Raw genomic sequence first — 26,265 nt, 5'->3', positions numbered from 1 at the left:
TGCGTACTTTGGATGTTGCGTTCTTTGGATGATGCGTCCTTGGATGTTGCGTTTTTGGATGATACGTTTTGGATGTTGCGGTTTTGGATGTTTCGGTTTTGGACGTTGTGAATGCTCCCTATATACCCGATTTTTGACGTATTTTGGACGTTGCGTACTTTGGACGCTGCAGTTTTGGATGTTGCGTACCTTGGATGCTGCGGTTTTGGACGCTTTGATGGTCCCCCATTTGATCTACGTGGCGTTGTTGTAAACATCGCGGCGCAGCCAGTGAGAGAGCGCCACGCAATTGTCGCATCCGCGTCAACTTTTTCACCGTTCGTCTTTGCCGGCCGGTTTCCGTCTTTCATTACTTGGCGTTCTTCCTGTCGGGTCTTGAGACTGATTTGTGTGAGTAATTTTATTTGTTCCTCCTTAGAACCATTTTTTGCTGATATAGAAAGTACCTACCTAGCAAGTCAAAGAAGTTATGTAGCACTTACACGTAGCAACCAAGTTGCGGCTATGGACTATGATGGATCCTTGGATGGATCACAATCATTTCTGATTTTTTCTCTTCCCCGAGTGTTGGACTTGAGGAATCACGTCACTACAACTAAGCCTGAATGCTCATTTGTATTGTTTAGGTATTTTAAGTGGTAGTTGATTATCAGCCTAAGAGTTTATTTTTGGGTGGTCATGAATCAAAATACTAAGATGGCTTGAGGGCATGTACTTGGAGATGGCAACACACTTTTTTTCCTTGTGGCGTTTAGAATGTAGGAGATTGGGTACTTATAAGATTGTTAGTAATTTTTTTTTGGTATGCAGTGTTCATTTTTTGGTAATGCAGTGGTGCGTGTTGTTGCGATTGCGAAATACACCTCCAGAGCACCTCTCGTGAGCAGCCACCAGTTATTGAGGTAACCTACTGATAAACATTTTGACTATCAGATACTCTGTGAAAGCTGCTCCACAGAAGGTATTGGACAGTAAATTGGTGACCTTGGCTTCTTTGGATTAAAGGCAAATATATTGAATAAAATGTTTTTAAAGTATGGCAGACACTTCTTGACACAGAACTAAATGGAGGCTGTTATAGTCTAGATATGTTCTGAGTTAAAGCCAAACAGCTTTTGATGCACATGCCAACATACTTAATTCCTTTGTCTGACATCATTTTTCTAATATTTTCAGACAGCTGGTGTAGACAATTTACTCAGTTCACTAAGTTGTGAGCCAAATAGGTACATGGTAATGACTTGAAGCACTTTGTCTGAATTTAGATGGCTTGGCTGTAGCACTTACTACTTTCACAGCTAATTTGGAATTATTGGTCCTTTGAGGCACTGTACCAGGTACCTATTTGCCCTTTTTTTACAAAATGAGAACTGCAACCTCAAATAATGGCTTTGTTCCTCATCTGCTTAAAATGAGGAACTTTGCAAAGTTTGTTTTGGTTAAAAAGTAAGATAAAGAAAGCTATGACTCTTGTAACAGACCATACATTATCCAAGGTCATGATAATTGATAACTGAAGATCAGAGCCAAATGTGCTGGAGCATGAATGCATAGGTCCTCTCTGCTGTAGGTGTTCTACACATAACAGGTCATACATTTTTATACATAAACTATGTCCCAGCTGAACAATAACATTTACAACTATAACAGGTCAAGATTACACAGTTGCTCTCCAAGGCATTCTAAAAATGTTCCAACTTCCATGTAAGCAGTAATTGTGAAGCTTAGTTATGCTTAATTATTTGATGTGTCATTTGCTTAGTGTGTTCCACATAGCAGACTTTGATTTGCGAGACATAAAGGTGATTTGGTTGACCCATGGTTGGTGCCTTGTGAGTGGTGGCTCCAAAAATATTGCGCTGGTAACTTACTTGGTGACTGAGGATGTTCAGTTGTTCACTTTAGGGGTTAAATGGCACCAAACCAGGTTGTATCTTTCATTCCAAGAATTTGGTGCACATACAGTCCCTGAAAGTTAATTCACCTCTCCTCTATTTCAGAGACCACCATGCAGCAAGTGATGCGCTCAGCAGTCTGCCTGGCTCTTCTGGGGCTGGCTTTTGCTGCTGAGGCCAATGGCCCCAAGGTCACAGATAAGGTAAGGCTCAGCTTAACACTCGACTATGTGCATTGTACAGGATAGAATTAGCACATCTGGGTGTTTTTGCACTCAGTTTCTCATAAGCTGGCTGTGGGATGCATTACATACATCTGGCTTCCATTGCACAGTGTTAGTCCTGATAATAGAACTGAAAACATCCATAACATGGTCATTACTTATTCTCTAGTCTTAATTACGGCCGTGAGGTTCGACATAGTGATGTCCCTATTTATTTTGCATAAATTTTGATAACCTAAAAAATGTTTAATGATCATTGGTGTGAACGAACATGTCCTCATGTACCCCTTTTCTCCCTCCCACACCCTTCCCTCACCCTACTGCCCATCTTCCCTGCTCTGCAGGTCTGGTTCGACATCACCATCGGAGGCGAGGCCGCCGGCCGGATCGAGATCGGCCTCTTCGGCAAGACGGTGCCCAAGACAGTGAAGAACTTTGCCGAGCTGGCCACCAAGCCGGCCGGCGAGGGCTACAAGGGCAGCAAGTTCCACCGGGTCATCTCGGACTTTATGCTGCAGGGCGGCGACTTCACCCGCGGAGACGGCACCGGAGGTGAGGGACGGCGGGACCGGGAGTTTACGGGGAGGGGTGGAATGGGGTGGGGGTGTCCGCGTGGGAGAAAAGAAGATGTTTTGTTGAAATTTGGGAACGAGATCGTAACCATGTATGGCTGGTCAATAAGGATAGAGGCCTGGCTACACTTTGCGTTTTCTGCGTGCGTTTTCTGCGGGTTTGCGTGATTTGCGGAATATCGTTCTAGAAAGAAACGACATTACGTTTTTGTGATGTTTTTCACATAAACTTTTAATTAATATAAGCGTTTTATTAACTTTTATATAAATATTAAAGAAGTTAAATGAGTAATAACTTTTTTCCTAGAACGATATTACGCAAAACACGCAAACTCGCACAAAAAACGCACGCAGAAAACGCATAGTGTAGCCAAGCCTTCATACCAATGAGCTTTTCCGATGATGCATAACTTCGTATATTGCCGAAGCAAAATCTCGCACCAAATTATAACACAAATTGGAATGTTGTACGCAATACGCTTGGATGACGACGTGATCGCCCGGCATCCGTAGCCCGGAGAAGGACCGCTCCGGTTGTTTTTCAATAGAAAAACACAATTCTAACGAATAGTGTTTGTCTTTTCAAACAACCTGCGGTTACACCGGATGAGACAGACAACATTTAACTACCCAAACGTTTTTTTTTTTTTGCAAAAAAATATGGTTGATTTTCCAGGGCAACCTGGATACCGATATAATATTTACGTTCCCCACAGGTATTGCAACCCTGCCATCTTGTGATCGCTCTATAATTATATCGTATTTATGAGGCATTTTTGTCCATCCCTCTCAGGCCGCAGCATCTACGGCGAGAAGTTTGCCGACGAGAACTTCAAGCTGAAGCACTACGGCGCCGGCTGGCTGTCGATGGCCAACGCCGGCAAGGACACCAACGGCAGCCAGTTCTTTATCACCGTGAAGAAGACCTCGTGGCTGGACGGACGCCACGTCGTCTTCGGAAAGGTCCTCAAGGGCATGGTGAGTGGAGCGGTCGAGACGTGGTGGTGAGGGTAGGCTGATGATGGATGGTTGCTGTTTGGTTCGACACCATTGGGCGATAATGGCCGGTGGGATCGACACCATCGCATTTTATATCATGACCGCATAGAGGCCTTAAATTATACTGATTTTGCTCTGTGCATTTGTTAAAAAACTGCATAGACAGTATGCATGCAGTGAGCAGCCTCTAGACTGTTCGGTTATGTTGAGCTGCCTGCTTAATGCTTATCCAGATTATTTCGAAAATGTTGAAAATACAAATATATGTGGTAGTTATTTCAAGTTTGTTAGTATCTAATTGTGTTTAAAACGTAATTCGGAATTCAATCGCAGCTTTCTTCGATGATTAAGTTGCGTCGGTCTACAGCTGTTTCACCACCCACCCCCTTTTACGAGACAAGACTTTGACCGTCACTTTCTTCCCTGTTAGAGCGTGGTTGGTAGGTTCCTTTCTCCCCCCTCCCCCATCAAGACATGGTCTGGAATGCTCCCGTCTAACCTGTCTCCCGTCAGGACGTGGTCATCAAACCCCTCCCTCTTCTCTCTTTCAGGACGTGGTCCGTAAGGTGGAGGGCACCAAGACGGACGGCCGGGACCGGCCTGTCAATGACGTGGTCATCCTGGACTGCGGACACGAGCCGCTCGCAGAGGCAGCCTACTTCGCCGTCACAAAGGACGACGCCACTGCGTAGGTGCCGCCGCGTGACTGACCCGCTGACGTCCAGAGGTGCACAGGACGGCTGGCGTTTGGAGTTTTCCTCCTGGGGGTCCACTGGCGGTCGGAGTTCTCCAGGGGTCCACTGGCGTTAGGGTGCTCTGGGGGTCTGCTGACTACCGGAATACTCCGGGCTTCAATGTCCGATTGTCGTTCGGAGTTCTCCGGATATCCGCTGGCACCCGGAACGACTGGCGTTTGGGGTCCTCCGAGAGTTCACTGGCAATCTGTCCTCCGGGGGTCCGCTGACGTCCAAATTACTCCTCGACGACTGACTTCGGGAGGCCCCGGGCGCCAAGACGAGCGAGGTGCGCGATTGGGATGGGCATGGGGACGGGAGGTCGAAGGTCTACGGGGGTCTCAGAGTGAGAGTGCATTATTGTGTGGGCGTCCGTTTCAGTTGAGATTGCGTGCCAAGCACGCGAACCGTCTGCTGTGGTTACTGTTTGTGATAGGACTCACCGCGCGGGGAAGAAAAGAACTGTTTTTGGGTGCGACTGATGCATTGTTCTGGCCTCATTCCAAGCTCCAAGCGTCAATAGACTAGCCTTTTTGCTCATGTTGCGCTACCATATTGTCCTGTTTGAAATACACGCCGATATTGTCTACATTGTCTTTGAGCTATGTGGGCATTTTTAGGTGATGTGCTAGGGGTTCGGACAGGTCACATTGAGCGCGAATTTCAGCAGCAACACCTTACGGGTCTGGCTTATAAGCAGTCTGTCAATGCAAACCTAGGGGGAAGGATAGAAAAGGAGTTCGATGGGACAGTAGGCAGCATGCAAAGCTCGTCTTGTAACTATATCGGTCCGATGTCGTACCAAGATTAACTAATCCCGGTATCGTGATGCGACCTCATGCCGCTGATGCGCTCATCAGGAAACAACCTCCAATGACTGATTATGTGAAGCACGGGTCGCGACGCGCCAAAAACATAGAGAGGCGCATAATTTGACACCATCTCCAAAAGTTGGGACACGATGCTGCAGTTAATCCATTCAACACCGTTTAATCTATTCGAAACACTCGTGACTCCCTTCCACCCCCCCCCCCCCTCCCATCCCGCTAAAATAAAAATGCGCGGATCCCCGACCGAGACCACCTCATCCGTCCTACTCACATCGTCTGTGCCAATATCCCAAAGCTGTTGTTCCTAGATCCGTCACTAGATGGCAGGCACCTCACTCTCCCATCTCGGTCACCTCTCGCTCGGCGCGGGCCGCGGCTCCCGGCGAAAGTTGTGCCGCGTCCGCCGGCGGCCGGCAGTGCTCTCTGGGACCCCGACCCGCGGGTTGGGTGACGCGTTTCGCCCGTGCTGTGGTGTTTGAAGGGGCGTGTCTTTGCTGGAGTGAGCGCTGGTCGAGACGAGTCCCGTCGTGGTCATGGTGCTGAGTTGTGCGTTATGCTCACATCTCTCCGACGAGAGTGACATTTCGCGTCTGTGACCGCCACCCCCGCCCCCTCCCCGCCCGGCGCTTTCCCTCGTGTGTCACCCCTGTGAGCGTCAGCCATGCCGCGGAAACTGCTCAAGTTCCTGATTCTTTTCGACAACCCGACGCTGCTCTATTTCCCGGGACAGTTTGTCAGCGGTCGTGTGCTCGTCGAGCTCGAAGATGAGACCGCCGTTCAAGGTAGGTGTGCTCACCGCCCGCCCCGCACCTCTCGCTGTGGTGCACCCACTGGCAGGTCGCGAGGTCCCGAGGATGATTGGTGGTTTTATTGATCGGTAAAAGCGTTACATCATCCGAAGTCCAAAGGTCGAAACGCTTTCTTCGGGAATGAAATGAAACCATACCATACTGGTCTCTTTATTTGGAGAATTGAACTTACACTTATCCCTGACAAAAATTCTTCTTTTTTTGCGCTACTTCACGCGATGCTTCGACGTTCGTTATATTTTTACGTACGTGTCGCTTCCCGGCCACTACTGGTCACTGCGAAATGTGTGACATAACTCTATGTAGGTAGCCGGTAGGTAAACAGTAAACGAGGTGGCCGTCCGCACAAAGTATATTATATGGTCTGGTTAAATGAATTCAGTCATGACACATCAGCTAGCTCACTTTAAAAACCTTTCCGTATGATGCAGACGAAAATGACCTCAGATCACTTGTTTGACGCACCAAGGTCATGACAGGTAAAAATGCCTAACTTTTTCTGCAGATTTTGCTTCCTAACAATGTGTGCCGTTATTTGTAGTTGCAGACTCAGAGATCAGTATCTCACTTCTCGACGCTAGGCGCGTCGGGCGATATATAAAATTATATGAAAAAGCATAAACTTGAACCCAGGTCAAGGTCATGACCTGACCAAAATGCACAGTGTGTCGCTATAACCCACCGCTACACTGCACGATGAAGTGAACGATTACCGCTACGTCCCAAAACGCTGCTCCAATGCCGCACCCGTAGCCCGCGGGCACAGCAGCCCCCGAGCCCGATGTATTGTGCAGTTCGCACGCAGCATTCGACAGTGTGTGGCTCGGCCTTCCGGTCTTCGGTCTTCCGGGATGCTGCACGGCATGACTGCTGCTGCTGTGTTACTCTGTCTCTGTCTCTGTCTCTGTCAGACCGGTCAAATGTCGGGATGGAGCTGGTGTTAACCGTCTGCTCATGACGAGTAACAGCCTTTGTGTCAGAGCTGGAGCCTCGAAATACCAGGGGAGATGACAGCGGTGTCTAAAGGATGTGAACTGGGCGTGGTGCCGAGGGCTGTTTCTTGGTTCGATTGAGCAGCTGATGAAGTGGACAGGCTCTGGACAGGCTTAAATCGCCCGTTGACCCAGAGCTCTCTTATATCTTAGGCGGTATTGTTGGAGAACACAGGTCGGCAGTTTCCCCCATCCATCGCACCAACAATCGGCCGCGCCCATGGTCGATGACGATGGTTATTGTTCGATGGCACCTCTGGCACGCGAGACTGGCGCTAACCCCGTGACCCCGACCACGGATAAATGCAACGCTAACAGGATGTCGAGTGGACGTGTCTTGCCGGGATCGAAGTATCTTTTTGTAAACATGATCAATGATCAGCCCTTGCAGCGCAGCATTACAACCCAAGTGAAAGGCTGAAGTGGTGAATATTAAAACGAAAAACAAGATTCCGCCGTTTAATTCGTCTCTCCGTCTTCCACACTCGCTTCTCTGTATATCTGTTTCTGATTGTCTCTTCATATTTCTCTTTCACTCATTCTATCTCTCTTGCGGTCTATCTCTGTCTGTCTGTCTATGTCTCTGTCTCTGTCTTTGTATCTCTATCTCTCTGTTTCTCTCTCTCTCTTCCTCCTCCCCTCTCTCTCTCTCTCTCTCTCTCTCTCTCTCTCTCTCTCTCTCTCTCTCTCTCTCTCTTGCCATTGCCTTGGACTCTTTTCCTCCCTCTCCCACTTTTTCCTCTTTGCTCCTTTTGCTGTTTTGATTTCGCGCGGTATCTGTGACTCGTACATTTTGCTCTGTCTGGTAGTGTTGCTACCATTTTCCTGGTCTGTGACAGCTGACGTCACCCGTCATTGTGTAGCTGTGACCAGATGAAATCCCACGGCTTATTATCCTGGCATGACATTATCTGCGGTGCGGTGCAGTGTGCACCAATGCATGCACTGTGCTGTAGCCGTTGATTAATAAGCCTGTGGGAAGTCTGGGAGCTTTCCCGAACGTTTGTTCGTTCAGCGTCTTGGGTTCGCTTCATGCTCAACAAAAGAGCTACTTTGTAGCCCTGTTGTGGTTGTTGGCGAGTTTTGTGTTTGTCACGTTCCGCTAAATATTTCTCATTATGCTCACATGTTACCGGTTACGTGGCACTGTGTTCTCTGCAGACATAATTTCCCCTTTTTTATCGGCTCAATGTTGTCTTTCGTCCATATTTTTGGAGTTTGGTAGTAGGTGGAAAAAGTTCGATTCATTCATACATTTATGTTACCTTATCTGACATTATCTGCAATTGTGACATATTTACTAATGCACTGCACTACACAGCAAACTTTGTCGTTGTTTGAGTAACTCGTGGTCGCCACTGATGCGATTGATGCGTCGCACATGACATAGCTAAGGTAGCTCCAATCCCCGTCAGTACAAGAAAAACACGCCAGTATATCGTCGTTACACGGCGGCTTCTGGCCGCAGTTCGGGAGCCGAACACCCGTGCTGACTCGTGACCCCGCTCTCCATACGACCGACGCTTACAAGGCGGAAAGTATGCAGCCGGGCGGCGGTTTTTTCTGGGTGCCGTTCTCTGCGTGCAGGCTGGGACAGAGCACGACTCTCACTCGGTGGTCGCCGGGTCACATGGGCGGGCCGGGCCGGCGCCGCTCTCTAAAGAGCAGACAATGGCTACCTCCGCCCATCGATAGCTGGGGAGAAGAGCCGGAGCTGCGAGATACCTCTCCCTGGCGTTAGCAGCACGGGGCGTAAAAATCGGCAAAAACTGACTAACAAGGGAACAAACCTTCAGTGTCATGCAATGAAGATCACGCAGCAGCGACCTGCCAATGATAACGCCTCGTAGGCTCTGTCTAGGCCCATCCCTGGGTGGTGTTCAATTCACTCCCGCTGGGACTGCGTACCGGTCCCAGTCGTTAGTCGTACGTCTCTCGACAGAGTGCGTGACGAGGGCGTGCGTCGCGTGACGTGACGCGTGACGGGCCGGGAGTGTGACGCGGCTGGAGGGAAGGTCGCGTGACCACTCCATCCAAACAGAGGCCTCTGTGGCGGGGGGGGGGGGTCAACAATGGTGCTGGATCCGTCAGCCCGGTGGCGCCGTGTCGCATGATGACCCATTGTTTGTTTTTATATCGTTCTTCTAAACGGGTGTTGTTACTTCATTGCGGTAACCAGCAGCGACATCATGGTGTGTGTAGTACCTAGTACCTACACGGGACGATACATTGTGTCGTTACTTGGTCCACTGAATGACTCTACATGTATCCACCGTTATAACACCTTGTTTATAAAAGCTTCATGCTTCGTGGGTCTTTCATCCATGGGAGAGAAGTAAGTGTTGGATAGCCACACGGTTCTAGAGGTTCATGCGCGTGTCTCGTGCGGCTTGATACCAGTTACCGCTGCATTTCAAATGAATGTGCAGTAATAACATTCAAGGTAACAGATGTTTACCTTTCGTTAGACGCTTGCTTATTTCAATTCGTGATGCATTTTCATGAAAAATGATCACGATTCGTTAAGGGTATTAGGTATCATCTCTAAATTGTAGAAACCGACGTCAACTTTGACTTCAATAACATCAAGGTGAAGCAGAGATACCTACGCCAAAAGCTGCAGCTTTATGATCAACGATTAGAAAAAATATTTAACAGCGTAGACAAATCTGAAAAATACGCTCAACTACAGAACCTTGTAGGAGTCCTGTATCCAAACCTACCCGTAACTGAATAAATGTTTTTTTTTTTAGGTGTGAATGCATCGATTGCTAGCACATGAACGAACACTACACCAGAGTGCCTCATCCCTGGGAGACAATTTCATAATTTCATAGATTCATAGATAGGGCCTTGCCACCAGGCCACGGGCAAGCCATTGGCCTTCCAACATTGACATGGAACTAAAATTACGTGTGAGCGCAGATCATGATCTGTGTGAGCTGAATCACGTGGGTCGAACGAACCGTTAACTTGCACAGTTAAAATACTCGTATATTTGTGGCTTGCGAAACATTGTTATGAACAATTACACCCGGTGACAACAGAAGAATATTGCTTTTGTATTGTTATCGGGTGTGAATAAATGCTCGTAATTATTATTACATAGACGTATTGATATAAATGGGAAAGGCAATGGGAACGTGTTGTTTTTATATTAAAATTGGTTACACATGTGTTTCGGGAATAATCCCTTGGTCACACCATATAAAAATAACTACCTATATCGAAATACAATCGAGGTCGAACGGGGTCGAATGGGGACGTTCACAGACACTCACAGATTAGCAATTCTATACATGACTGAAAACGTTACACTGCTTTTCGCCCGGAACCCCTACTTCCTGAAATCATTTTTCAAAATTAATTGAGCAGTGTGCTTGCTGAGTTTTACTTTACCCGAATTCCCATTGAAATTACTAATCGTAGAAATAAACGCTGCTTCCACCGCCTGTCGGTTACGCTTATTTAATCCCACGCATAGGTTTGACATCGCCGACCAGTTTGGCAAATGCCCCGCGTCATCCACATGCTGCACTATGGCGTTAGATTCTTGGTGATTCCGCAAATCTCTTTTGTGTTCCTCTACCCGTTTAGCTGCACCCCTGTATGTTTCCCCTATGTAGCTTTTTTCACAAACGCCACATGGAATTTTATAAACCACACTGTTTTGGTTGCTTGCTTTCTTCTTGCGCCGTAAAATATCCTTAATTGTTGAACCCGATGGAGATGTAATGTTTAAGGCTCCCCTGGTAAAGCTTGTGATCACTTCAGATTGTTCTGACAGAGGTACTGATATATATTCCTTTCTTTTCGTGGCATTTGAATTGGAGGATCTTGAGCGGATCTTTATAGCTTTCTTTTCTAGCTGAAGGAGAAGACCCAAAGGGTAGCTGAGTTTGGTAAAAGTTGTCCTAATGTACTCTAGCTCGTTCTGTAAATATTCCTTTGAACAGATGCGAAACGCTCTGAGATAAAATCCCAAAACGACTCCAGTCTTCGTTCTTTGACTGTGCGACGAATAAAAATGGATAAAGTCATTCTTGTTGGTCGGTTTCCGGTATACGGAAAACATCAGTCTTGATTCTCGGTTCCAAATCAGTGTGTCTAGGAAAGGGAGCTTGCCATCTTGTTCCTGTTCGCAGGTGAACTGTATTTTCGGGTGCACGTCGTTGAGCTTTCGAAGAACACTGTCTAAATCTTGTTGCTTGTTCACTATAACCAGAATGTCATCCACGTACCTTAGCCATGTGGTGCTTTGACCGACGATGTTCAGAAAATGATCCGTTTCTAACGTTTCCATGAAGATACACGCGAGCACAGGACTAAGAGTTTATAAAATTCCATGTGGCGTTTGTGAAAAAAGCTACATAGGGGAAACATACAGGGGTGCAGCTAAACGGGTAGAGGAACACAAAAGAGATTTGCGGAATCACCAAGAATCTAACGCCATAGTGCAGCATGTGGATGACGCGGGGCATTTGCCAAACTGGTCGGCGATGTCAAACCTATGCGTGGGATTAAATAAGCGTAACCGACAGGCGGTGGAAGCAGCGTTTATTTCTACGATTAGTAATTTCAATGGGAATTCGGGTAAAGTAAAACTCAGCAAGCACACTGCTCAATTAATTTTGAAAAATGATTTCAGGAAGTAGGGGTTCCGGGCGAAAAGCAGTGTAACGTTTTCAGTCATGTATAGAATTGCTAATCTGTGAGTGTCTGTGAACGTCCCCATTCGACCCCGTTCGACCTCGATTGTATTTCGATATAGGTAGTTATTTTTATATGGTGTGACCAAGGGATTATTCCCGAAACACATGTGTAACCAATTTTAATATAAAAACAACACGTTCCCATTGCCTTTCCCATTTATATCAAATGCTCGTAATATGCGATAATGCGATGAGCTTAGGAGGGATAAGAAAACTTTTTGTCCACCGAACCTTAATCTAGGAGTACGAAATGAAGAAGGCTGGATTAAATCCATAGATCACCTCTTTGAAGAGATTGCAAGAGCTATTAGTATCTATGTATTTAAAGCTATGTTGAAGCTGTGAATACGTGTGTACCTGAAGACTAAACGCCGTATTTTAGTTTGTAAAGAAGGTGCAAACAACAAGCAGATGTGCACGGGGGTGGGAAATAGAGCGTGAAGTCTCGGTTCTATTGACTATTCTTCATAGTCGATCATCTGTTGAATGTAAATGAACAATGGCGCACCTCACATGGGCTCAATTTCCCTATGTTTGGACAATAGCTTGATGGATGAAAGTCATCATCAATTCGTTATTTTGTCTATTCACCAAACTAATGCTTAGTCAAAGAGCATTGACCTCTGTGAATGGAACGGTGTGGTATATAAGGAGTGTTTCGTTGTGCATTAATACTTAAACGTTCGTGTTCGTACCCATTTTAATAACCAACGCAATTATTAGTTGTGTCAATGGTAGTTATATTGCGTTGACTGTAAAAAGGGACATTCGTATTAAAGGCGTATCCATCTATTTGGTGTTTTTCGTGCCACTCTTGCTCGCCAAGTACGGTATGTAACCAAATCAATATTTATTTTCAGGTGTCTTTTTCCACGTGGTTGGAGAAGGAACGGTCAAAGTTAGCGACCGGCAAAACCAGCGACACATCGACAAAGAAAACTACATCGACTTCAAGATGAGGCTTTTAGGAGAGCCAGGTACGTAACGCAAAATGTACGAGTATGTTGGAAGGCTTGGTGTGCCTGATATTCATGCTCCTTGATGCACGATGCAGTGATCATGGATGCTCCGGACGGTTCATGTCCCGTGCGGACTGCTACAATTTTTCTTCTAATATGTTTGCATCAGTATACTAAATATGCAATGGAAACTGGGGAAGACACTAGCGAGTATGAAAAAAATGAGTCATGGTTACGCTTAGATGACATAAACTCACGACACAGTAACACAGGAAGCTCGTAGGGCGGGTGACACTGTCGCTAATTACTAGAACTCGTCCCAGCTCTGAGATCTCAGTCCCGGCCGCGACTGAGAGACAATACCACGCCGCGGGTCTGACAGCGGAAACTCATCAGCTCTCTGCCCGCGGCGTCAGAGATAAGGTTCCCCTGTTCTGCGGGTACCTGTCCGGTAGACCGCCCGGGGCCACTGTCTGTTCCCGCTGCTGAATGGTCGATAAGGACCGAGACCCTGGGAAGGAGTGGGACAACCCGGATCCAGCGGGTTCAGTGCGGTCAGATTGCCAGTCACGACGTCTCACATAACTTTCGGACCGACATAGCGTCGTTCCCATTAGGAATATACCTTAAGTGAGTGCTCTTGGTGTAGTTGATGGTGTGTCATTAGAATAAACGTTTATGTCGGGGATAATTACTCATTTTTCAGCCCAGCGACTTCTCGAGTTGTTAAGTCATCGAAATATGCAAATTTCATGCCATGACATATTGAACAAAACTGATGTTTTAAAGGGCACGTGTCAGGCAAATAAATGCATTGAACTAGCTAAATAAGTTCGCAGTGTGGCGTGCCTAACTTCTATTTGAATTGAATTCATTATCGTTTGCTATGGAAATAGGTTATTCTACCGATAATGCCATGTTTGTATTAGCAGATTATAAACTACATATGCCTGAGAAAAAAAATAATGGCATACGATTATTCAAAAGCGGATTTTAAAGTATATAAAAAATTAGTTACCTTCTTGCCTATGGCATAGAAGGTATGATGCACAGTGACAAATGACATCTAGGTGACAAATCGCATGGCAAATTCAGGTATAGTGCTGAGGTAAACCAATTCCCTGACAAAAGCATAAGGTGACCTGTGAGCCGATATGATGGTATATAACATTATATGAGCGAATCATCAATCCCCAAATAAGTAAAGTAACTAAGTCAACTAAGTGAACATTCGCTTCATGAAGTAGGCGCCGAGATTTATTCGGCATGTACGTACATACGAGCGGAGACTCTCACGCTGCGCAGGAAGTAGCACCAGGCTCTGAAACTGCACTACGGCACAAGAAGGTAGCACTGGAAGGACTGCATTGCAGCGTACAAGGATAGCACCAACAGTGGTGACTGCACTGCAGGGTATAAACTATAAAGGTAGCACCAATATGAGGGACTGCACTGCGGCATATAAGAATAGCATTGCACTGCAGGGTATAAGGGTAGCACCAGCCTTGGGGACTGCACTGCGGCATATAAAATACCACTGAGAGAGTAAACCGCAGCGTGCAGCGTGAGTCACTACGAAGAGTGACTGCACTGCGGGATAGAAAGGTAACAGCAGGCAAGGTGACTGCACTGTCGAGTAGAAAGGTAGCATAAGCATTAGTAACTGCACTGCAGCACATGACGGTAGCACACAGGAAGACATGGGTGACCGTGCTGCTGAATAAAGCTACGGCACCCAGCTCACACCTCCTCGGAACTAAAAACTGCAAAGTTTTTCAAACAGTTCTGCTTCCTATGAGTACATCTAACAAGGACTTCAGGCACCACACGACGAGTCACGACGAGACGGCAGCCTTTTACACTCTTGCCCTGTGGACGCTATGCCATGCGACAACCGCTGACGCGAGTCCCCCGTTCCAGGTCAAGCTCCAGTGCTTCTCTCTGCCGGCATCCACAGCTTCCCGTTCAAGCTGGGCCTGCCGCTGGGTCTGCCGTCTACCTTCCTCGGAAAGCACGGCTGGGTGCAGTTCTTCTGCAAGGCGGCCATCAAAGAGAACGGCGGACTGGTGCACAAGAACCAGCAGGTGTTTATCGTCATGAACCCGATCGACCTCAACGTCGAGCCGCCCGTCCTTGCGGTGAGTTGGGTCAGGGATAGGGGATTGTTTGCCTATCTTGATGGTAAATAGCAAAAAATATCGTTTTCATTCATACCGCTTGTGTTTGTGATGTGTGTACAGTTACATATGCGACTGCTGTGTGTTTAGGAAATGTTGTATAATAGCACGATGTGTTGCTGATATGAGAGGAATTCATCATAACTAACGCCCGATTCAGCCCGTGATTTGAACTCTACGTGCTCTCTTAAAAGCAGATGAAACATTCATCTGTACACATTGAACTAGTTAAGACCGAATAACGAGACGCTGTCGGCGGTAACAGGCCGCGGCCTGCCCACCATTGTGTCAGACCGTCTGTCTCGCGGTTAATAAGCTCGCGGTAGGGAGACCGTGACGGTTCTCTGAGATAGTACAGTCACAGCCCAGGCAGAGAGCGCAGTTGTCTGACCAGATAACGGACTCACGACCCGACATATGGAGAGGAGCTCACGATTCGACACGGGGAGAACGACTCGGGATGAGCGGTAAAAAGGAACTAATGAGTCACGATCGAACGTGTGGAATTCGGTGCTACAGTTCTGTCATTCCGACGTACACTAATCGAATCGATGGTGGTTGAGTTGATGCGGTTCTGTCGCTCGGTTTCCCAGGCTGTGCGAATCAGTGACCGAAACTGTCAGCTGAATGCTTATTGACCAGTGACCCTATGACCGAGCAGTTTGACCTTTGTGTCAGTTCTCCCACATCAGTCCCACAAACGGTGGAACTGAAGTCAGGCTCATTTCCTGTGTGATGTTTGCGTAGGTAATGTTCATGGTTACCCATTTTGTAAGAACATCATTATTTTGTTACACTTATGGGAGTTGAAAAGAACCCCTCGATTTTTATGCGCCACACAACGCACTAGCAGTCGGCCCTAGTCTGGCTGATTGTCCCTCCCATCCTTCAGCCCGGCCATGGCTCCATACCACACCGCACTCATCCCTGGCCCGGGGGAGTGCCGGTGGACGGCACTCAGCTGATCCCAGGCCAGTCATCCCGGACTGACGGGCCCGCCAGATCCGGGGGCAGCAGCCTCGGCCGCCCCCGCCCCCGCCCCCGCCCCGCCCTGCCGGCGTCACCGAGCGCCGCTGACGCGCCATGGCTCATCTGAAAGTCAGATTGGGCACCGCTCGCTCGCGCCAGCCGCCCGCCGGCGCCGCCGTCTTAGAGAGCGGTCAGAGGCGGCGGCTGACCCTGCCTGACCCCGCCTGACCTCTGGCGAGCCGCCCGACCGCCGCAGCCCGCTGAACAGACTCACCAGGGACGCTGATTCGGCCTCGTCCCAGAGTCGTCTGTAAGCTATTAGCCACCCGTCCTATGACTCACCCGGTGATTTGGCGAAAACTGGGTCAGGCCTTTCCGAAATTGATAAGCCGACTCATATACTTCGCAAAAGAAATTGCAGGAAGGGATAAGTAGCCGTAATTTCAGCTAAAGAATCGTTATGTGGTCCCAGCGATGTGACAAATTTATACGCGAATCTGCGGTACGAGGCAGAACGATTCCAGTAATTGCGTACCTACCTTCCGCGGCTTTCGAGCGAGAAGTAGGCTGCTATCAGAGGCCGATAAACGCTTAATCACTGAGTGCGGTTGTCGCACCGTTTAGTTTCTGCGGCTGGCTGGCAAACCACTGGTAATGTATCAAACAAAATGATACGGGCAATGATGAGCTAAGACGGTACCTGGGAAGGTGCATGGTGACAAACTGGGCGAAATCCATGGCTTTCGTGTAATTGTCATACAGGGCCTAAGGAGCGTGCCTGTGACGTGCCTAAGGAACTTATGCGTTAGATATGACGCATATATTTTTATACATGTCCGTTTTGTTCCAAGCCGAACTGTTCAGCCTTACCAGCTCTTCCCCAAAAAAACAACAACGGCGTCTTCGATGAAAAATAACCAATAATTATCTACGATTAGTCACAAGTTATTGAAACTAATTACCGGTATCTGTGGCCGTCTCTGCCAGTATCGCCGCTCCTCTGCCGCCCTCCGGTGGGAGAGTCCGTCCGTTCACTGGGGCCGGCCCGTGGATACCGTGTCGTGGATCGGTGTTAATGGTCAGCCCGCTGACTAATCGTTGGACCGGCGGCGGCGCGTACAGGCTCGTTTTTACCCGGGTGGCTGCCGTGAGACTGACCGCGGATCCTCGACCGATGGTGGTCGGTGGCTGAGGTTGTGTGGCCATTCTCACCGCCCGCGGTCACCAGCGATCGACTCACGGCGGCCAGAAACGATCGATAAACACGGGAATACGGTGGGCGCCGCGGCCGACCGCGGATGGCCGACGAAGGAGCAGAGGCGGGACTGATGGGAGTCGTAAAGTGGGGATGGCGGCTGCTGGGAACAGGTGATAAAAAGGAGGTGATAACTGTTTGGAGGAACCGATCAGTAGACCTTATCGACGGAATCATAGCAGTGCATTTGTACAGCGTTTCGATTGTGGTGATCGGAACGGCGCAATACAACGAGATCAAGTTTTGGTGCATGGCTCAGGAATATCATGCTCTATTTTTAATTTATCGTCACACGTTTTATCGTCACACAAGATAATTTATATATTGCACACCGTGTTCTAACCCATAAAAAATGAAGGAAGTGAAAATGCTGTTTCCTGTCTAAAATCGGCAAAACATGCGGTGCTGCGTTGAGCACGACCCTGAGTCATACCAGACCTTACGGACGTGCGAGTGCACCAGTACGTGACAAACAGTTCCAAACGGCGCCACGAAAACCACATTGCATCACACGAACTGCGCAGGAGCCGTGTCCTCGCCTCACACCTTGAGGCCCTCTGGCCTCACTCCACTGAGCTCTTCTAGCTACAGAGCGCCGCTACGCGCACCCTCCGGACAGGGGATGACACCAGCGCAGTGCGGTGGGGTGCGGGACGGCTGCAGAGAGCGGCTGCATAACGGTCCCTGGCCGCGCACAGTGATGCAAATGGGGTTCACGAGTGGCCATAAATACGAAAAAGGCCCAAAATTCAAGTTCACTTAATCGAATAAATCGTAATATGGTCAGTCAGGCAAATGGCTGAGGTGTCTGAAAAAGTATGATTTTAATGTTTTTGTCAAAACCGGCCTCGTGTAGGATTGTCAGAAGTCGAGACATTTTCGATGTCGTAAAATGACTGTCAGGTACATGAAATTCAAGTGCCGCTAGCGTGCGTTCATGTCATACACACTGCAAAAATTATACATGAAAATGAACCCCGAAACCTGCTGCTTCTAATGCCACGTCATAAAAAGCCGTATCTATTTTGGTTTGGCGGTGAGCTAACTATTTGTAATCATGTTGCAACCGTAGTTTTTTACCAAAAATATTTGCTTTCAATTCACCTACAGCACTTCACACAGTGTGTGCCCGTTAGTGCACCATATCATAGCATTCCCTAATCATTTCTGAGTCGCATAGTGAAAGAATTAAGGCGCTAGCACAGGGCTGACCGGCGCTACAGAAGTTTTCATCCGGCACGGTCGGGTGCCGCGGCGCAGCGGGCGGCCCGGGCGGCCGCGCCGCCGCGCCGCTCGGACGCCGCGCGGCGGCACCCACCCGCCCACTGCGCGCCCACTGCGGCACCCGACCGCCTGGACAAAAACCTCTGTAGCGCCGGTCATCCCTGTGCTAGCGCCTTAATTCTTTCACGATGCGACTCAGAAATGATTAGGGAAGGCTATGGTATGGTGGACTAACGGGCACACACTGTGTTAAGTGCTGTAGGTGCAACGAAAGCATTTTTTTCTTAGTAAAAAACTGCGATTGCAACATGATGACAAATAGTCAGATTACCGCCAAAGCGAATGAGACACGGCTTTTTGTGACCAGGTATTAGAAGCAGAAGGCTTTGAGGATCATTCCCATGCATAATTTTTTCAATTTGTACGAAATGAACGCAAACCAGCGGCGTTTGAACTTGCGAGTGTCTGACCGTCATTTTACGACCTAGAAAATGTCACGACTTCTGACGATTATACACGAGGCCGGTTTTGACAAAAACATGAAAACCATGTGATTTCAGATGCCCCAAACATTTGTCTACTCGGCCATATCGCAATTAACCCGATTTGGTAAACTTGAGTTTTGGGTATTTATGGCCACTCGTGAACCCCATTTGCATCACTGTGCCGCGTGAGCCGCGGCGTGTCACCCCCTGCCGCCGCAGTCAGCGTGGCGCGAAATGGGCTCTCCTCCGAGAAATGTGCGGCTTTAGAAGTGTGACGCACTGGGCGACCTGGCGACTGGCGAGTGATGGTTTGATGCGATTTATATTTTATCTGTTGGATCAGTTACCGTGTGTGCGTGTGATCAGTGATCACGTTTACATGCGTAATTTAGTTTTTTCTTCTTGCTTCCCTTCGATCTTTGCAGTAAATATTCGGTATTGCCAATATTTGATCTTTCCTGCAACTGCTCAGCAATCACAATCTACAGCCATCTTCCCTCTCTCTTCCCAGTGTTCTCTCCACTCCCCTCTCTCTCTCTCTCTCTCTCTCTCTTTCTCTCTCTTTCTCTCTCTCTCTCTCTCTCTCTCTCTCTCTCTCTCTCTCTCTCTCTCTCTCTCTCTCTCTCTCTCTCTCCTCTCTCTCTCTCTCTCTCTCTCTCTCTCTCTCTCGATTGCATTCTTCATTTCTTTCTCCATTGCCCTCTCTCTTTCCACTTCCATCTATCCGTTTCTTTCTCCACTGGCTCTCTCTCTCTCTCCCTCCTCTCCCTTTCTCCACCCCGTCCCTCACCACGCTGACCGCTCTGACCCCACCCCGTTCCCTCCAACAGCAACCGTTTCACTGCGAGATTGAACATAAGCTGGGCCTCACGTGTATGACGTCAGGCCCCGTGCAGTGCCGCGTACGACTGGACCGTGGCGGCTACGTGCCTGGCGAAACCATCGGAGTCTGGGCAACCATCGACAACCAGAGCAGGGTCACCATAAAAAAGACGGCCGCCTGTCTCAGTGAGGTAAGTTGTCGGCAAGATGTCGGGTGGTGTGATTGGATGTTTGTGGCTCGTGAGTGGCTCGCATGGTATCTGGTGGTTTAGGCATTCTGCTTGACTTTGTATCCCGAAGCGATTGAAAGGTCAAATCGATTGCGTTGCGGCGTTTTAGTAGATTCTTTATGTTTGATCTTATCATAGCCATTCTACGTTAAACGGTTATTCTTTATTTTTCTTTTGATAGCAGCCTTATGCCAGACTATTCAGGCTAGTCCGTGTTGGCATCCGTAAATAACAACGCCTGATTACGCTAGTCAGATAAAACTTCCGCTGTATACAATACTACCGTGAGAGTTTCAGGTCGTTTTAATTTGTTCTAGGTTTGTTTTACGCTGACATGATTGCCAGTGTGATTTATAGATTTTCATCACGTGTGTTGCACGCTTGTAAACGTCATTTTGCTTGACTACGGTGGGTAGGTACTGGGTTTTATATGGGCAGTAACTGACCAAAGCCGACTCGTTCTCATGTAAACGGAAGCCTAATTGCAATAATTCAGCTGCCGCGGAGTAATTGTTCATATTTTCATTGACCTTGGCTTGAAATTTGCATTGCCCTGATATGCAATTATTATCGTTCACCTGGGACCGAAAAACAAACTGAACTCCGGCACTGTGCTCCCATGGTTCCAGCCTAGGCCGGGTTCCCCAGCCATTACGCCGCTCCAGGCCTTGGCTCTGCAGCTGGGGACCTTGGCTGCTGGAAGCCGCACAGGCACGACTGAAGCTGGGTTCACACGGCTGGAAATGCGATCGGCTCAGTGGCCTGGATATGAAACCGCAGTTCAGGGGCTGGGGTGCGCAGACGCGGCTCGGCTGGGCTGCCGGAAAGTTACCCAGGCACGGTCGGCGGCTCGGTCTCTTCACATCAGACAACTTGAGACGAATGGGCCAGAGAATTATACAGCGGGCCTTGGTAATCGGCGGCGCGGTCGATAGCATTATGCATCAAGTGCGCACGTCAGCAGGTTTGAGGCTGTCGTCATCCATTCAAACGCCTACACAAGGCTATAGTCTATTCACCACAAACTTGGGCGCCGGGTTTGTTTTGTTCATGGTAAACAATATCACCAAACAATAAATGATGGGGCAATATTTCATCCATGAACAGGCCAGACAAAGCACTTTTATTCGTCTTCAGTAAATCTGGCTGTGTTCACCTATCTAGGCATCAATCTTGATGAGTCTGATTTAACTACATGTGCCATTTCGGCGGTTCCATGTGCTGATGGATGCTCTTGAAAGAAGCTTTCAAATGTTTTTTTTTTTTACTACGCTGGACGGTGGACACTGGACAGCGAACGGTGAATGTTAGACAGTATACGGTGGACGTTGGAGAGTGGACAGTGAACGCTGGATGGTGGACGGTGAATTTTAGACGCCAGTGGGTAGACGGTGGATGGCGGTCGGTGGATGCCGGACAGTGGATGGCGGTCGGTGGATGGCGGTCGGTGGATGGCGGTCGGTGGATGCCGGACAGTGGATGGCGGTCGGAGGATGGCGGTCGGAGGATGGCGGTCGGTGGATGCCGGACAGTGGATGGCGGTCGGTGGATGCCGGACAGTGAAGGATGGTGGACGTGGTGTCATTAGTGGATTGAGTGTTGGAAGATGGACGTCGCACGGTGGGGGGGGGGGGCGGTGGACGGCCGTGTGCACTGCTTGGTAGGCGGTGACCACTAGCCACCCACATCAACTGGCCGTGACCAGCCACAGAGGAGGGCGTGCCTGTCGTGCCAGCCGCCTCAACCTCCCCTCAATATTCATTCCGCACCGCACCATCCCACACCGTGTCCCCCTCTCAACCATGTCTCCTCGCCTGACCCGGCGGTCATGACCCACCTCTGGCACGTGACCGGCGCCCGGTCATCCCCCTGACCCTGCCGCTGACCCCGTGACCCCTGGCGTGACCCCGCGGCGCATCACCGCGCGCGACGGCGCCTCTGAGCCGCATTCCGCTCCCCGCCGGCGACTGCCCGCTGAAACCGTGATGGATTCGCCTCCCGCGAACTGGCAGACGAGAAAAGGCCGCCCATCAACCCATTTATGGTGGTATAATGGCCAATCGCCGCGATGGAGGAACAGCTTATATGGCTGAACGCGGGGTCATGTGTTAAGTGAAGTGCTGACTTGTTTGGAACACATGCCACTTAAAAATAGAAAATTGGCTAGGGCGGTTGTATTTAGTGGGTGTCGTACATTTAGGCTAAACTGTGCTAGGAGCCTGAGCCAGCTGTGAGCTTAAGATAAGAGATATTCACACCAGAGATAATCTATATTATATATATAGATTTATATTATTATATATAGATAAGCGCATGACAATTGTGTCATGCGCTTATCATTTTAAAACGCTTGTGCAGTTCAATAGCACATCCGAGCCGTGCATTCACGTTCCTCTGAAGCTCCAGTAACCGCTGTGACAAATAGGGTGGCTTCTATCACCGCCCTGACGTCAGCGAAAATGGCGCAATTGTGACAAGCAGCTCTGCTCTTGACCCGTTTCATCGCTTATGGGAGTCATGCCCAATGAAAGAACGGATAAAAGGATAAAAATGAATGAACGAGTTAAGTGAATGAATGAATGAATGAATGAATGAATGAATGAATGAATGAATGAATGAATGAATGAATGAATGAATGAATGAATGAATGAATGAATGAATGAATGACAAAAATACATGATAGGTAATTTATTTTTCATTGTGTTAAATAGCGATGAAATATGTATATATGTAGGTATGGATATCGAATTTACGCTAACAATTATCTATGTGTACTTATGCTTCCGGAAAAGAATCGTAAAGTTCGATTGGACATGAATCAACATCGCTAAATTTGCTCTCGACCGAGAGGTGCATCCTTCGTACTCGCATTTGAAACAGGAGCGCTTTGTCCATTAGTAAGATGGGGAGCGTAACGAATGTACCAACCTAACTACAGTTCGGTTTTATCTTTTTCACCTCACGTTTACCGGGCTCTACGGTGTTAGATCGCAGGCACGCTGACATTATTTTTCACCTCGACTGGAGCGGTGACCTGTGCGCTCACCCACCTGCCCCCTCAGGCGAGGCTCGTGTCACGCCTCTATAGACGCGTCCGCAGCGAGCGGCATACGGCATGCATTAAACATGAACGGATGGAACATTTACCACGCGCTGAGAGGAACTCAGGAGCGGGACGCGCGGTGTCAGCTCAGGTTATCGGGGCACGAAGCTCCTGTTAATGGTTCTTCACCTCAGGGCGCCATGTTGTGAAGTTACAAAACGTATTCGGAACACGATTCAATTTTGCCTTTTTAATGCAGAGAGGTGGTGGTTGGGTATTTATGGCTGTGTTTTTGTGAACGTCTCCAAATTCAACTTGAAATGCCTGTTTGTACTGTGCGGCTATATGGTGGATAAAACTGGCCAAACAAACATCTATCTAGGCGTGGGTTTTAAGTGGTACACTCGGGGGCAGATTGATGTTCCACCACTCCCTACCCATCGGGCGATCCCATGGCTCAGCACTGGCTGCTGTCAGTGTTGCCTGCCCTCAGCACTGCTCAGCACTGCCTGCCAGTACCAGTGCTGCCAGTGCTGCCACTGGCAGCAGCCAGTGCTGAGCCATGGGAGCCCGATGGGAAGGGAGTGGTGGAACATCAATCTGCCCCCGAGTGTACTACATGTGCTGAATGGTCCACTATTTAATAGGTAGTCCAGCCTCCAGGTATGTCCAATTTCTGGTTTATGCTGCATTGACGTAACGGGTAGATCTGGCTACACATATTCACATTTTTACCCATGATTACCTTATCAGTGGCCAGCTGTTTGACTATTGAGGGTACACCTGCATTTCATCGAGAGTACATGAACCTCCAGGCTCCACGAATCAAACAATTAAAACAGTTACATTAAAGGCGTACCGGTTTCGTCTATTAGACTTCTTCAGCGCCGTTGTATGTCTTCAGCGCCGTTTTCATACAACGGCGCTGAAGAAGTCTAATAGACGAAACCGGTACGCCTTTAATGTAACTGTTTTAATTGTTTGATTCGTGGAGCCTGGAGGTTCATGTACTCTCGATGCAATACTTGTCCATTTATTACTACACCTGCATTTGTTTATTCCATGGAAATACAGTATTATATTTTGAATAAGCTTCAAAGCGTCAAATTTTATTTTTCCGTAACTATATTTATTGTGCACCTCATCCTGTCTCACACCCGCCATGTGCGCACCCAGTTCCCAGGATTTGCTTTCAATTAATTTCGTAGAGTACTTACCTCTTCAGTAAGCGGACCTATCGTTATCCCGTAATGTCTATGCCTTGTAGCGACAATCGAAACCACAAATGGCCTGTCGCCACCAGGCACCATTACATCGACTCGGCACCGGCTCTGCTTTCTAGTCACCGTGCCCGCAGTGAAATCTGTAAATGGACGTGTGACGACACTATGGACTGGTTTGGGGACATTTGAAGGAGACGGATCTCACGGCCATGCCTGGACAATGACAGTCCTCTGAACAGAGCGATCTGGCACCGAGCCAAGTATCTACCGGTCTATCAACTTTATCCGATACCTCTTTTCGGTTTGGTCGCTGGTTCGGTGGTCGTGAACAGGCTTCCGTCAGCCTGTGCAGAAAGCGCAGGGCCTTAATCCCTGGCTAATCCACTGCAGATTGAGAGATGACCGTCTTGCGTTGTTTCCGTGAAGAGCAGAAACAACGCAGTTCATTGGTTCGCTGAAATATGAAGCTAATGACATCGTGCATCGTATACTTTTGTCTGGGTTTTATATCGTGTGAGTAAATAAGATGAACACTTTCTTCCCAAACAGAAAACTTTCAACGACCATTCGTAAATCGGATAAAAGGCTTCTGGTAGACGTGCACTGTGCAGTGTGCACATTCTACCCCAATCTCACGACAAGGCTTCTGGCCTCACGGACTAGGTATCATGCTTCTGCTCACTGTGACTGCCCGTCCGTCCGTCCTGTACCCTTGCCTATGGCAAAAGTACTGTCCGCCCCCACGGTATAACGGCTGCCTTCCATCCGTTCATCCGTCCGTCCGCGTCCGTCCGTCTGTTTGTCCGTCCATCCGTCCGTCTATCCGTCTATCTGTCTGTCCGTGTGTTTGTTTGTTCGTTCGTCTGTCCGTCCGTCCGTCTGTCCGTCCGTCCGTCTGTCTGTCCGTACGTCCGTCTGTCTGTCCCTCCGTCTGTCCGTCTGTCCGTCGCTCCGTATAGCGGCACCCCCACTGACGACTGCCCCCCCCCCCACCCCCACCCCGTTTCAGACCATCCACTACCTGTCACGGAGTAAGGTGGTAAACACGGAGCGACGAGAGCTGGTGCGGATAACACGCGGCAAGATCCGACCCGGCGAGGTGGACGACTGGAAGAACGAGCAGCTCTTCATCCCGCCGCTACCGCCGACCAACCTGCGCGGCTGCCACCTCATTAAGATCCAGTATGATGTCTTTGTGAGTATACCCAGGGAGACGGGGTGACGGGCCTTGGTATGAGATCTCGATCACATTCTCCAAAATCACGTTCGCGATCTTCACGTTCTCCATGCTCGTGAAAGCTGATCAGTGAGCATCGTCACTGGACACTAGAGATGTCAATCGGATACACGCGATACCAAACCGATACCAACTTGGTATTTGGTATTTCAAACCTAACAATTTTGGTATTTTGTTGGTATTGTGAGGACTTGGTTAACGTATTCAACATAAGAAATTTGGTAAAAAGTTGGTAGTTCTGAATTCGCGAGTCACTGGCGGATCCAGACTTGCGTTTTGGGGGGGGCCAACTCCTGCAAGTAACCAAACCTAGGGTACCCCAAATCCTGTTTTCTCATCGGATTTAGGCCACTTATTTTTTCGTCACAGCCCTGAAACGATATTTTTTTAAAACTAAAAATAAAAAAAAATATAGAAATAGTAGCCCACCCAACCCGAGCCTAAATATTACTTTGAAAACACTTCAAATTGCTTTTGTCGACCAATTAGCCCGCTCCGGGTCGGTGCGTGGCGCAGCCTTCGCGGGCTGGGAGGTGTCGGTTGGACCCCCTGCCGTTCGGCCCCTGATTAAGCTAGAGCTCGCGGAAAAAAACAGGCGTGTTGCCCGTGAGTGACGAGACGAAGCCGATGATACCCGATTTTAAGGTCCTTGGTCATTGGTTGACCTTCCAGGGCGGTGTTTCACGGTCGTGCTGACAGCCGCTGACAGCGCATTCCGCGAGCTAAGGTCAGCCTTCGGTAGTGTTGTGGGTATAGGCTTGTTGATGTCTCCATTGAAACCAAAAGTGCCATCAGCGCTGGCAGCGGCTGGCAGCGTGCCGTGAAACACCGCCCAGGTCAGGTCACAGACCCAAAAGACGGAAAAATCAGGACC

At 48.6% G+C, this 26,265-nt stretch overlaps 2 protein-coding genes across 2 annotated transcripts; both read left to right on the top strand.

Moving 5' to 3' along the window:
* Nucleotides 1–237: 237 nt before the first annotated feature.
* LOC122373634 (peptidyl-prolyl cis-trans isomerase 5-like) lies at nt 238–5,013 on the top strand. Its single transcript, XM_043351909.1, has 5 exons — nt 238–390; nt 2,001–2,098; nt 2,464–2,671; nt 3,485–3,669; nt 4,242–5,013. Exons 2-5 carry the CDS (start codon nt 2,009–2,011, stop codon nt 4,380–4,382), a joined length of 624 nt encoding a protein of 207 aa, XP_043207844.1. The 5' UTR covers nt 238–390; nt 2,001–2,008; the 3' UTR covers nt 4,383–5,013.
* A 677-nt stretch (nt 5,014–5,690) lies between these two features.
* On the top strand, nt 5,691–25,349 carry LOC122373635 (arrestin domain-containing protein 17-like; the record flags this gene model as incomplete). The annotated part of the gene is made up of 6 exons (XM_043351910.1): nt 5,691–5,712; nt 5,872–6,036; nt 12,628–12,744; nt 14,647–14,864; nt 19,667–19,849; nt 25,164–25,349. Coding segments are annotated over exons 2-6 (825 nt in total), but the record flags the coding sequence as incomplete, so codon positions are not given.
* Between the last annotated feature and the right edge of the window lie 916 nt (nt 25,350–26,265).

The sequence above is a fragment of the Amphibalanus amphitrite genome, unplaced genomic scaffold (assembly GCF_019059575.1).
Source record: "Amphibalanus amphitrite isolate SeventyFive unplaced genomic scaffold, NRLGWU_Aamphi_draft 001527F_arrow, whole genome shotgun sequence".
NCBI classification, from domain to species: domain Eukaryota; kingdom Metazoa; phylum Arthropoda; class Thecostraca; order Balanomorpha; family Balanidae; genus Amphibalanus; species Amphibalanus amphitrite.
This window is presented reverse-complemented; position numbering and strand designations above follow the sequence as displayed.

Excerpts from the sequence above, each read along its gene's own strand:
- LOC122373634 (XM_043351909.1), top strand. The coding sequence starts at position 2,009 with ATGCAGCAAGTGATGCGCTCAGCAGTCTGCCTGGCTCTTCTGGGGCTG. Across the intron at positions 2,672-3,484 it reads CCGCGGAGACGGCACCGGAG|GCCGCAGCATCTACGGCGAG; the intron begins GTGAGGGACGGC and ends CATCCCTCTCAG. Across the intron at positions 3,670-4,241 it reads GAAAGGTCCTCAAGGGCATG|GACGTGGTCCGTAAGGTGGA; the intron begins GTGAGTGGAGCG and ends TCTCTCTTTCAG.